The sequence below is a fragment of the Neoarius graeffei genome, chromosome 11, assembly GCF_027579695.1.
Source record: "Neoarius graeffei isolate fNeoGra1 chromosome 11, fNeoGra1.pri, whole genome shotgun sequence".
In the NCBI taxonomy this organism is placed as follows: Eukaryota; Metazoa; Chordata; class Actinopteri; order Siluriformes; family Ariidae; genus Neoarius; species Neoarius graeffei.
Window position 1 is genome coordinate 2,973,325 of NC_083579.1, and position 13,581 is coordinate 2,986,905.

Genomic DNA, 13,581 nt, shown 5'->3' on the forward strand with positions numbered 1-13,581 from the left:
AGAGCTTTGACATTAGCCACTGAAAAAGGGGCATTGAATTGGCTAATAGTAATTCCCATCAAGGACATGGATTTCAATCTAAACAAAAGGGAATTCAGAGATGCAATAAAGCTAAGATATGATTAGCCTATTGATGATATTCCCTTGATGTGTGTATGTGGAGCCCCCCTTCAGTGTGGATCATGCTATGATATGCAAAGGAGGTGGTTTTATCATCTAACGCCATAATGAGCTAAGAGATCTTGAGGCAGATTTATTGAATATTGCCCGCAACGATGTTGAGATAGAGCCAGTTCTGCAAGAAATCACGGGCAAAGATTTGAATAGTGGTTTCAACAAAGCACCTGATGCTCGTCTTGATGTTCATGCAAGAGGGTTTTGGGAAAGTCAGAGATCTGCATTCTTTGATATACGGGTATGTCACCCCAATGTGGAGTCCTATAAAGAATTAAGCCTACAAGTTTATCGTCAACATGAAAACAAGGAAAAGTGCATGTGTGCAAGGTGTGTAATGGAAGTAGAACATGGAACTTTCACTCCTTTGGTATTTAGAAGCTTGGGAGGCATGGCTGATGAATGCAAGAGATACCACAAGAGGTTAGCGGAATTAATTGCCGACAAGAAAGGAGAGGGTTATGCTACAGCCATTGCCTGGATGAGAGCCAAAGTGTCCTTCTCCATTCTGCGATCAGCTCTTCTGAGAGGTTCAAGGACTATAAGAAGAACTAATTTGAATGTGAAAGACATTGACTTTGATGTAGAAACGTCAGTTGCCGCAATTAATTAGAACATTTTAGTGTTCACTTTAATTTATATTCTTTTTGTTAAGGGTGGCGAGATGAGGTGCGAGATTAGGATCCAGAAGCAGAACACAGATAGTTATCCAATAAATAAGGTGATTTAATCCAGGGAGAAGGGTGTGGCAAAAAGGTAAATCAACAGGATGAAAAAACAAATAGCAAAATAGTCCAGGTATAAAGAGACAAAAAACTTTGACAAAACAACGAGGCAGGCAAGGACAAAAAATGCTAGTGCAAAAAACTATGAACAAGAAAAAAAAAACGCTAGTGCAAAAAAGCCCATGAACAAGAACAAACGCTAGGGAGAAAAAACCATGAGAAGCAAAAGAGGCACAGAAACGGCTAGAGTAACAAGCGAGACATTCTGGCAAGGTCCCTTCTTCTTCTTCTGTCGATTTATTGGCGGTTAACAATTGACGTGTATTACCACCATCTACCGGACTGAGGTGTGATCTCAAGGGATATTAAATTGCAGACTGATTATAACAACAAAAAAAAAAACTAAATTCTGTTTGCTAGTTGAGTGTCCTTTAAATACTGTGTTAGAGCTGTTACTGCTGATTGTGTGAATGGCTGACTTAATAAGTTATCTATAGTTACAGGTTTTCTCAGTGCCCTCCCCATCTTCTCTCTTTCACTGGAATACTGTGTACAGTGTATAAGAACATGCTCAACCTTTTCTACTTCTCCACAGTGTGCACAGGCCCCAGACTGATGTTTCCCTATAGTATACAACCCACTATTTAGACTTGTGTGTCCTATCCTCAGCCTCGTCAACCAAGCCTCCTCCTGTCATTTCAGTTCACCACCCCTTCTAATCACCACCTCCTTTTGTAAATTATATAGATGCCTTCCTTTCTCCTCTGTATTCCATTTCTCCTGCCACATTTTGTTGATGTTGTCTTTAATTATTACTTTAATTTCTACCTTGCTTAATGGGACTTCTAACTCAACCTCATTTGCCTTGATGGCCTCTTTGGCCATTTTATCCACTCTCTCGTTACCCTTAACCCCCTTATGAGCTGGAACCCATGTGAACTGAATAAAAGTTTTATGTTGATTTATCTTAAATATGAGGTGATTAATTTCATCTAAGAAGTCTTGTCGGCATGTAGATTTTCCACTCTGGATACTATTTAAGGAAGACATAGAATCTGAACAAATAACTGCCTTACTAGGCTTCACCTCCTCCACCCACTGCAGGGCCAGTATAATAGCCATCATTTCTGATGAAAAAATTGACAAGTGATCTGACGTCTTTTTCCCAATACTTATATTGTAGCTGGGGATGAATACTGCTGCTCCTGTCTTACCAGTTTCGTCTTTAGAAGCATCTGTATATATCTGTGTCGTATCATCATACATTACTTCTAAATATTGCTGTACATTCTGATAAAAACCTCTGGATTTTGCAATCTCCTTAGTTTCCAAATTTACAATAGGGAAATAAAATAACCAAGGGGGAATGATTGACCTTGTAATTGTTTTGCAAAGAGGAATGTCACTGATCCCCAATTGATCTGCCTGCTGATTACCATCCCACCCAAAACTGCGTATGGGTCGACCATACTCCCAGCATTCCCTTAGTACCTGTTTGGTTGGGTGATTATCTTCATGACCCTGTAGGTGTAGCCAGTATGACACTGATAATTTCAGTTGCCTGAGGTCCAGTGGCATCTCCCCTGCTTCCACCTGAAGTGCTGGGACTGGAGAGGTCCTGAAGGCACCACAGCATATACGGAGGGCTTTGGCTTGTATCCTGTTTAGCTCTAACAAGGAAGACTTGGCTGCTGAATTATATGCTATGCATCCATAATCCAATACTGGTCGGATTAGGGCACTATAAATTCTTTTCAAGGATGTGCTTGATGCCCCCCAGTCATTCCCTGCTAAGCATTTCAGAATAGTCAGGGATGTGATTTTTCCGCGAATTCGCGGAATTCCGCTTTTTTCACCTCAAAATTTGAAAAGAAGAATTTTTTTCCGATTTTTCGCTCAAAAATCCGCATTCGTATCCTATTCGTTCCGACTTTCAGTAATTCCGTCATTGAGATGAAACAAGGTACGTGATTGGCCCATCGCTCTGTAACAACCAATGAACGCGCTTGTTAGATAGCTGTACGTAAGCTCGCTTCAAACAAAGAGTTGAAAGATGGCAGCCTCCGTGATCGAGCGTAAAGATGCAAATCGAGTTAAAGAAATCGACAGAATAGTGAAAAACAAGTTCCGCTGGGAATGGTTGGAGAAAGAGGTTGCTACAGACGTTGGACATAATACTGTGAGACATTTGTTCAGGTCGGGGCGGATCGTCTCTTGCTCAGGGGGAGAGAGAGATGGCGTGCTTGCTGGAGGCCCCTCTACGCATCAGCGTGTTATCTGTGAGTGTGTGTCGTTTGGTCACGAACAAACTCAGCTTTTTATGTGTGCGTTTTGTCCGATGTGGCAGAGCCAAGTGTGTTTGACAGGACATGGTTGTCTGGGTCGAGCTAGTGGGCTTTGTGTGTGTGTGTTTAGGGAGGCGAGAGGTTGGCTGACGGTCACCCGGAATGAGTTCATGTACCGGCGCGCTGGGCGGAGAGGAGAGGAAAGGAAAGAGAGGAGGAGATGCCGTTCGTCATTTAGTCCGCGGAAATATTTCCACTTTGGGTGTAAAATGACTGGAACATTTGCTCAGGGAACAGACCCGACACCAGAGTTAGCTCCTGAGTTAGCACGGCTTGCTAGTAGCAGTGAAGTTCTGTTACTTTACACTCAGGCTTGTTGCTACTTAGCCATGTAGCTAGCAAGAGCTTTAACGCACTGCTTAAACACAAGTCTGTCAAGGGCATTTATTTATAATTTAATCCTATTTTGGAGCATGTATAGCTTCTTCTGGCTACATAGGAAGTCAAAATATGTGTTGCAGCTGCCTCCTCTGGCTAACAGGCCAAGTGAAAGTGAGCGCTGCGCAGCTGCAAACGCCCCCTGTCCTGTTGCTCCACCGCGCTGATGAAGAGGAAATCTGTTGCGCTGAAGACCAAACCGCTCCATAAGGCATATAGAGTGCACTAGAGAGACTACAGGGGCTCGCTGTGTGTGCCCCCTGTGTAGGGCACTTGTACAGGAAGGAGGAAGTGATTTGGGATTGAGCCTTCAGTGTGTGTATATGGAGGCTACTATATAAAGTTAGTTTCGTTTTAGAGAAGTGTGAACATCATCTTTACCAGTGTTATCAGCCAGGTTGTTAAATTTATTTATTTATTATTTTTGAAATTATTTTTTTAAAAAGTATGATAATTATGAATGAATGAAATGAACTTAATTAAATTTACAACCAATGTAGATACATTACATTATTTACACATTACCGTGATATCTAAGGCATAATTAACAAAATTTATAGCAATAAAAAAAAATTAAGGGTGGCACGGTGGTGTAGCAGTCAGCACTGTCGCCTCACAGCAAGAAGGTCTGGGTTCGAGCCCCGTGGCCGGCGAGGGCCTTTCTGTGTGGAGTTTGCATGTTCTCCCCGTGTCTGCGTGGGTTTCCTCCGGGTGCTCCGGTTTCCCCCACAGTCCAAAGACATGCAGGTTAGGTTAACTGGTGGCTCTAAATTGACCGTAGGTGTGAATGTGAGTGTGAATGGTTGTCTGTGTCTATGTGTCAGCCCTGTGATGACCTGGCAACTTGTCTGGACAGTTCTACCTTGCATTTCAAAATTTGGCTACTTTGGTTCATTGACTACTTTGTCCCCCCACCAGGGCACTGCCCTGGACCAGCTGGGGGCCTGTGGGCCCCCAGACCCCCGGCTAAAATTTTCAGATAATTTCACCAGCCCCAAATCACATCCCTGAATATTAATTCCCTTTTGACATTTGTCTATAACCTTTTGAATATGAACTTTAAAAGAAAGTTTGATATCGAACCATACACCAAGGTATCTTAAATTATCCGTTTGCTTGAGTGGCTGCCCATACAACCTGAGGTCCACTGTAGGGTTAACCCTTTTCTTTGAGAAACATATAACTTGTGTCTTTTCAACAGATGAATGAAACTCCCACTCATGTGATCATCTTTCAACCTCATTTATAGCTATTTGCATTCTGTTCCTCAGACTATCAGAATTTCGGCCTCTCACCCACAGTGCCCCATCATCTGCATAAGGCAAGGTCCCTGTCTGAGAACGGTGTTTATATACACAGCAGAAAAAAACAAGAAGTGAATGCAAGCAAGATGGAATTCCCGTCCCGGATCCGGATTAGCGCTGACCTGGGAGATCAGTAATCTCTGGAGTGGAAGTCCGGGGCAGAGCATGACACTTTTAGTTTAGATTTTATTTATATATAGTTTTTATCAATTTAATTAAGATTGCTTAGTTTAGTTTTTATCATATATAGTTTTTATAATACTTGTTATATATTATTGCAGTTTTTTATGATATCAGACCGAATTTGAGTGTAACTTTGAATAATAAATTAAAGTTTCTTGTCTTGTCTCGTCTTCATCCGCTTATCCGGGGCCGGGTTGCGGAGGCAGCAGTCTGAGCATGGAAGCCCAAACTTCCCTTTCTCCAGACACCCCGGCCAGCTCCTCGGGAAGAACACCGAGGCGTTCCCAGGCCAGCCAGACATAGTCCCTCCAGCGTGTCCTGGGTCTTCCCCGGGGCCTCCTCCCGGGGGGACATGCCTGGAACACCTCCCCAGGGAGGCGTCCAGGAGGCATCCGAAAGAGATGCCTGAGCCACCTCAGCTGATTCCTCTCGATGTGGAGGAGCAGCGGCTCTACTCCGAGCTCCTCCTGAGTGACTGTGCTTCTCACCCTATCTCTAAGGGAGCGCCCAGCCACCCTGCGAAGGAAACTCATTTCGGCCGCTTGTATCCGCGATCTTGTTCTTTCGGTCATTACCCAAAGCTCATGACCATAGGAGAGAGTCAGAATGTAGATCGACCGGTAAATTGAGAGCTTCGCTGTTTGGCTCAGCTCCTTCTTCACCACAATGGACCGGTAAAGCGACCGCATCACTGCGGAGGCTGCACCGAGCCGCCTGTCAATCTCGCACTCTATCCTTCCCTCACTCGTGAACAAGATCCCGAGATACTTAAACTCCTCCACTTGAGGCAGGAATTCTCCACCAACCTGGAGAGGGCAAGCCACCCTTTTCTGGTCGAGAACCATGGCCTTGGACTTGGAGGTCCTGATTCTCATCCCAGCCGCTTCACACTCGGTTGCAAACCGCCCAGTGCATGCTGAAGGTCCTGGTTTGAAGAAGCCAACAGGACAACATCATCCACAAAAAGCAGAGATGAAATCCTGTGGTTCCCAAACAGAATTCCTTCCGGCCCCTGGCTGCACCTAGAAATTCTGTCCATAAAAATTATGAACAGAACCGATGACAAAGGGCAGCCCTGCCGGAGTCCAACATGCACTGGGAACATGTCTGACTTACTACCGGCAATGCGAACCAGACTCCTGCTCCGTTCGTACAGGGACCGGACAGCCCTTAGCAAAGAGCCCCAAACCCCATACTCCCAAAGCACCCCCCACAGAATACCACGAGGGACACGGTCGAATGCCTTCTCCAGATTCACAAAGCACATGTGGACTGGTTGGGCAAACTCCCATGAACCCTCGAGCACCTTATGAAGGGTATAGAGCTGGTCCAGTGTTCCACAACCAGGACGAAAACCGCAGTGTTCCTCCTGGATCCGAGGTTTGACTATTGGTCGAATTCTCCTCTCCAGTACCCTGGAGTAAACCTTCCCTGGGAGGCTGAGAAGTGTGATTCCCCTATAATTGGAGCACACTCTCCGGTCCCCTTTCTTAAAAAGAGGGACCACCACCCCAGTCTGCCACTCCAGAGGTACTGTCCCCAACTGCCACGCGATGTTGCAGAGGCATGTCAGCCAAGACAGCCCCACAACATCCAGAGACTTGAGATACTCAGGGAGGATCTCATCCACCCCCGGTGCCTTGCCACCGAGGAGCTTGCAAACCACCTCAGTGACTTCGGCTTGGTTAATGGACGAGTCCACCTCTGAGTCATCAGCCTCCGTCTCCTCTATGGAAGACATGATGGTGGGATTGAGGAGATCCTCAAAGTATTCCTTCCACCGCCCGACAATATCCCCAGTCGAGGTCAACAGCTCCCCACCCGCACTGTAAACAGTGTTGGCAGAGTACTGCTTCCCCCTCCTGAGGCGCTGGACGGTTTGCCAGAATTTCTTTGAGGCCGACCGATAGTCCTTTTCCATGGCCTCCCCGAACTCCTCCCAGTTCCGAGGTTTTGCCTCCGCAACTGCCCGAGCTGCGGCACGCCTGGCCTGCCGATACCCGTCAGCTGCCTCAGAAGTCCCGGAGGTCAACATGGCCCGATAGGACTCCTTCTTCAGCTTGACAGCATCCCTTACTTCCGGTGTCCACCACCGGGTTCGGGGATTGCGGCCACGACAGGCACCGGAGACCTTGTGGCCACAGCACCGAACAGCTGCGTCTACAATGGAGGTAGAGAACATGGTCCACTCAGACTCAATGTCCCCCGCCTCCCTCAGAAGCTGGGAGAAGCTCTCCCGGAGGTGGGAGTTAAAGACCTCCCCAACAGAGTGCTCGGCTAGACATTCCCAGCAGACCCTCACCATACGTTTGGGCCTGCCAGGTCTGTCCGGCTTCCTTTTCCGCCAGCGGATCCAACTCACCACCAGGTGGTGATCAGTTGACAGCTCAGCCCCTCTCTTCACCTGAGTGTCCAAGACATAGGGCCGGAGATCAGATGAAACGACAACAAAGTCGATCATCGACTTCCGACCTAAGGTGTCCTGGTGCCACGTGCACTTATGGACACCCCTATGCTCGAACATGGTGTTCGTTATGGACAAACTGTGACTAGCACAGAAGTCCAATAACAAAACACCACTCGGGTTCAGATCAGGGAGGCCGTTCCTCCCAACCACGCCCGTCCAGGTGTCACTGTCGTCGCCCACATGAGCATTGAAGTCCCCCAGTAGAACAATGGAGTCCCCAGTCTGAGCACCTCTCAGTACCTCTCCCAGGGACTCCAAGAAGGCCGGATACTCTATACTGCTATTCGGCCCGTAGGCACAAACAACAGCAAGAGCCCTCTCCCCAATCCAAAGGCGCAGAGAGGCGACCCTCTCGTTCACTGGGGTAAACTCCAACACATGGCGGCTGAGCTGGGGAGCTATAAGCAAGCCCACACCAGCCCGCTGCCGCTCACCATGGGCGACTCCAGAGAAGTGGAGAGTCCAGCCCCTCTCGAGGAGCTGGGTTCCAGAGCCCAAGCTGTGCGTGGCGGTGAGCCCGACTATCTCTAGCCGGTACCTCTCAACCTCCTGCACAAGCTCAGGCTCTTTCCCCCCCAACGAAGTGACATTCCATGTCCCAACAGCTAGCCACTGTGTTCGGGGATCAGGTCGTCGAGGCCCCTGCCTTCGACTGCCGCCCAATCCACACTGCACCGGCCCCCTACGGCTACCTCTGTGGGTGGTGAACCCACAGGAGGTCGGGCCCACGTCACCGCTTCGGGCTGAGCCCGGCCAGGCCCCGTGGGCAAAGGCCCGGCCACCAAGCGCTCGCATACGAGTCCCAACCCCGGGCCTGGCTCCAGGGTGGGGCCCCGGCTGTGCCATACCGGGCAACGTCACGGTCCTTGATCGATTCTCCATAAGGGTTTTGGTGAACTGCTCTTGGTCTGGCCTGTCACCTAGGACCTGTCTGCCTTGGGAGACCCTAACAGGGGCGTAATGCCCCCGACAACATAGCTCCTAGGATCATTCAAGCACACAAACCCCTCCACCACAATAAGGTGGCAGTTCTAGGAGGGGAATTAAAGTTTCTGATTATTATTATTACAGTATTATCATTAAACATAAAAAATTATCATCATTATTATTAAGTTACATTTATATAGTCCCTTTCTCAAATTCAAGGTTGCTTTACATAGGTCAGAGAAAACTCCACAAAAAAAATGAGTTGCTAAAGAGTGGTGAGTTTATGCACTGGTGGAGAAATGTTCATGAAACAGAAAGGTTTTGAGATGAGATTTGAAGAAAGGAAGAGAAGAGCAGTCATGGGGGGGTTGAGGAAGGGAATTCCAGAGCTTGGGGGCCGTGGCACTGAAGGACCTGCCACCCAGGGTAGAGAGTCTAGTGCAAGGGTGTCCAAACTGATCCATAAAGGGCCGTGTGGCTGCAGGTTTTCATTCCAGCCATGCAGCAGCACACCTGACTTGGCTCATTCAATCAACTGAACTGTCTTCACACAGTCAAATACTTGCAGCCACACCCACCCTTGATTAAAGGGTGGGTGTGTCAGTTGATTGAATAAGCCAAATCAGGTGTGCTGCTGCATGGCTGGAATGAAAACCTGCAGCCACACGGCCCTTTATGGATCAGTTTGGACACCCCTGGTCTAGTGAGAGGAACAGCAAGGAGATTATAGCTAGAAGATCTGAGAGAGTGGGATGGAGTATAAGGGGTCAGAAGATCACAGACGTAAGAAGAAGCAAGGTTATGGAGAGCTTTGAAGGTGAGTAGTATGATTTTATATTTAATTCTGTACAGAACAGGTAGCAGGTGAAGCTGAGAAAGAATGGCTGTAATATGAGCAGATGGTTTGGTCTGGGTGAGGCATCTCGCAGCAGAGTTCTGAATGTATTGTAGTCTTTGAAGGGATTTAGTGGGGAGGCCAATAAGAAGGGAGTTACAATAATCTAAGCGGGACATAATAAAGGACTGGACCAAAGTTTGAGCATCATTAGTGGAAAGAAAGGGGCTAAGGCGGGCAATGTTCCGGAGGTGGAAGAAAGCAGTCTTGGTGAAGAATTTAATGTGGGGATCAAAGTTGAGTGAGGGGTCAAGCAGTATTCCAAGGTTTCTAACAACAGGTGAAGATTTAACAAGTGCACCATCTATGTTAAGACTGAAACTGGAGGATTTAGACAATGAAGATTTGGGGCCAATAAGCATGATTTCTGTTTTATCTGTGTTAAGTTTTAGAAAATTATTCTGCATACACAACTTTAGGTCTGATAGACAGTCACTGAAGGAAATTGTGGGGGGGGGGGGGGTCAGTGGGGGACAATGTAGTGAGATATAATTTGATGTCATCAGCGTAGCAATGGAAGTTTAGACAATGGTTACGAATAATTTGGCCAAGGGGCCCAAGAACAGACCCCTGGGGGACATCACAAGTAATAGACGACATGGAGGACTTTAAGTAGACCCAGTGTGACAAACTGTCATCTGCTTGTAAGGTAGGACCAAACCCACTGGAGGGCTATGTCTGTGATCAGAATCAGAATTACTTTATTAATCTCCAGACAGAAGTTCAAATTTGCTACCAAGCTCCTGAATCAAAGAAGTAAACATGTCTAAAAATAGAAGATAAAATCGTCTGAAAAAAAGAATAAAAATAAAATAAATTTAAATAAGTTCAATAACTTAAGTAAAAGCAAAATGAAGTGATACCAATATCTGACTGATGGGGGATGAGTGTGTCATGATTGATGGTGTCAAATGCAGCAGATAAGTCAAGGAGAATGAGAATGTTAAGTGAACCACTATCAACAGAAAGGAGGAGGTCATTTACCACTCTCAGCAGAGCAGTCTCTGTGCTGTGATGTGTGTGGAAACCAGATCGAAAGGGCTCATACAGATTGAGTAACGAGTGGACAGTGAGACCGGTTTTCTTATGCAAGCACTCAAGACGTCAGCCAGTGGCTTTCATTACTCTGAGCCCAGGGGTGAACCAGGGACAGGTGCGGGTGGCAGGGACAAGCCTATTCTTTACAGGGGCCAAGTCATCCAACAAGCTAGAAAGAGTGTCATTGTAAATGGCAACCAAATTGTCACGGGAGGAGAGCTCATCATGTAGGTCAAACAAGGATGATGCCTGTATAGAAGCAGCAAAGAGGTTGTGGTTAATAGACCTAATATTCTGGTAGGTGACAGATGTTTTCTTAAAGGCGGGAGGAGGAATGGTAGTATGGAAGCGGCATACAATGAGCTTATGATCAGAGATACCAGAGACAGAGATGTCATTTAGACCAGTGGAACAAAGCAGGTCAGGAGTGTGACCTTGATTGTGGGTGGGGAAGTCAACATGCTGCATCAAGTTAAAACTATCCAAAACAGAAATGAACTCAGAGGTGTAAGAACACAAGGGAGAAGGAAAAAAAATCACATAATGGATGTGCTCAGTGGCTAATAGACCACAATCTTCCTGAACAAGACCCAGTAACCATCACTGTGGCAGTCATCCAAGTAAGAGTCTCAAAAATGAATAACGATATGAGCGCTTGGCAGCACAGGTGAACTACCTGCTTGTGGATGGGACTCACCTGGAATGGCTGACTGAAGGTCTCTACACAACATGGAAGCTCCTGTCAGGTATCATAGCAGAAAAGATGAGTAGGCACATGACTCTGCATTGGCACATGACACAAGCGAGCCCAGTGCAGTAGACAGTGCAGTAGCTCGAGACTGGAGAACCAGACACACCACTCTGTGCACCACCTGGATTGACTACAAGAAAGCCTATGACTCAGTGCCCCACACATGGATCCTGGAATTCTTGAAATTGTACAATATCAACAGGACTTTCAGAACCTTCATCAAGAACTTAACAGGCTATGGAAAACAACCCTAGAGGCCAACTTCAAGCCAATAACACAGTTCACCATCAAGTGCGGCACATACAGTGTCTTGCAAAAATATTCATCCCCCTTGGTGTTTGTCCTGTTTTGTCGCATGGAATGAAAATGGATTTTGGGGGGTTTCGCACCATTTGATGTACACAACATACCTACCACTTTAAAGGTGAAAATTGTTGTTTTATTGTGACACAAACAATAATTCAGATGAAAAAACAGAAATCTGGAGTGTGCATAGGTATTCCTCAAGGCAAAATTGCTCCAACTCCTTCAAGTTAAATGGATTACACTGGTGTACAGCAGTCTTCCAAGTTATGCCACAGATTCTCATTTGGCTTTGACTAGGCCATTCCAAGACATTTAAATGTGTCCCTTTAAATCACTCCAGTGTAGCTTTAGCAGTATGTTTAGGGTCATTGTCCTGCTAGAGTGTGAATCTTCATCTCAATCTCAAACCTCTGGCCGACTCAAACAGGTTTTCCTCCAGAATTGCCCTGTATTTAGTGCCATCCATCTTTCCTTCAGTGCTGACCAGCTTTCCTGTCCCTGCAGATGAAAAATATCCCCACAGCATGATGCTGCCACCACCATGCTTCACTGTAGGAATGGTGTTCTAAGGGTGCTGGGTTTGTGCCACACATGCCATTTCTCATGATGACCAAAAAGATCAATTTTAGTCTCATTTGATCAGAGAATCTTCTTCCATGTGTTTGGGGAGTCTGCCACATGCTGTTGGGCAAATTCAAAACATGTTTTCTTAAGCAATGGCTTTTTTTTCTGGCCATTCTTCCATAAAGCCCCACTCTATGGCATGTATGGCTTAAAGTGGTCCTATGGACAGATACTTCCATCCCCACTGTGGATCTTTGCAGCTCCTTCAGTGTTATCTTTGGTGTTTTTGTTGCATCTCTAATTAATGCCCCCCTTGCCTGGTCTGTGAGTTTTGGTGGACAGCCTTCTCTTGTCAGGTTTGTAGTGGTGCCATATTCTTTCCATTTTGCTATAATGGATTTAATGGTGCTCCCTGGGATATTCAAAGTTTGGGATATTTTTTATAACCCAACCCTGATCTATACTTCTCCACAACTTTGTCTCTGACCTGTTTGGAGGCTCCTTGGTTTTCATGTTGCTTGCTTAGTAGTGTTGCAGAGTTGGGGTTCTTCCAGAACAGGCTGATTTATACAGACATCATGTGACAGATCATATAACACTTTGATTGCACATAGGTGGATCTTAATCAACTAATTATGTGATTTGTGAAGTGAATTGGTTGGGCCAGCTCTTATTTAGGGGTGTTAGGCTTTGGGACTAAAAAAAAAAAAAAGGGTGGCACGGTGGTGTAGTGGTTAGCACGGTTGCCTCACAACAAGAAGGTTCCAGGTTCGAACCCAGCGGCCGGCGAGGGCCTTTCTGTGTGGAGTTTGCGTGTTCTCCCCGTGTCTGCGTGGGTTTCCTCCGGGTGCTCCGGTTTCCCCCACAATCCAAAGACATGCAGTTAGGTTGATGTGGGGTGGCCTTGGGCTGAGGTGCCCTTGAGCAAGGTACCTGACCCCTGACTGCTCCCCGGGCGCTCTGGTGTGGCTGCCCACTGCTCTGGGTGTGTGTGTGTGTGCGCGCGTGTTCACTGCTTCAGATGGGTTAAATGCAGAGGATGAATTTCACTGTGCTTGAAGTGTGCATGTGACAAATAAAGGTTTGAACTTGTCATGTTTATTTTGACAGCTAGGTGGTTTGTGTTTATTTTGTCAGCCATGTGCTTCTCTGTGTTGTTAGTCATGTGCCTTGTTAACTGTCCCGCCCTTTCTTAATTGCCAATTTTGTCCTGGTCATGTGTTCAATTACTTTGGGTATTTATACTACCCCAGTTTGTGTGTCTAGTCACTGAGTCTTTTGTGCTGTTTGATTGTTAGTAACCTTTTGTCCTGTGTATCTTTGCCTCTTGACTTTAGTTTTTTGGGTTACTGCTCTTTTGGGACTTTTTGGAACTAGTTTTTGTTTATCTTGGAACTTTGCCTTTTTGTATCTTCTGAGCGTTTGGATTTTTGCTTTCTCTTTGGTTTTGGATTTTTTGGACTCTTGAAACTTTTTGCATCTCCTGTGTGTTAGGATTTCCTGTCTGATAGAAATTTTACCTTC

The 13,581-nt window shown here is 46.3% G+C and overlaps 1 protein-coding gene across 1 annotated transcript in view; it reads left to right on the forward strand.

Moving 5' to 3' along the window:
* The first annotated feature begins 3,132 nt into the window (after positions 1 to 3,132).
* tdh2 (L-threonine dehydrogenase 2) overlaps positions 3,133 to 13,581 on the forward strand; it is a 45,651-nt gene continuing 35,202 nt past the window's right edge. The window contains exon 1 of the mRNA XM_060932856.1: positions 3,133 to 3,178. Within this exon, the coding sequence (XP_060788839.1) occupies positions 3,134 to 3,178 (45 nt within the window). The 5' untranslated portion in view covers position 3,133. The remainder of the gene's footprint in view (positions 3,179 to 13,581) is intronic.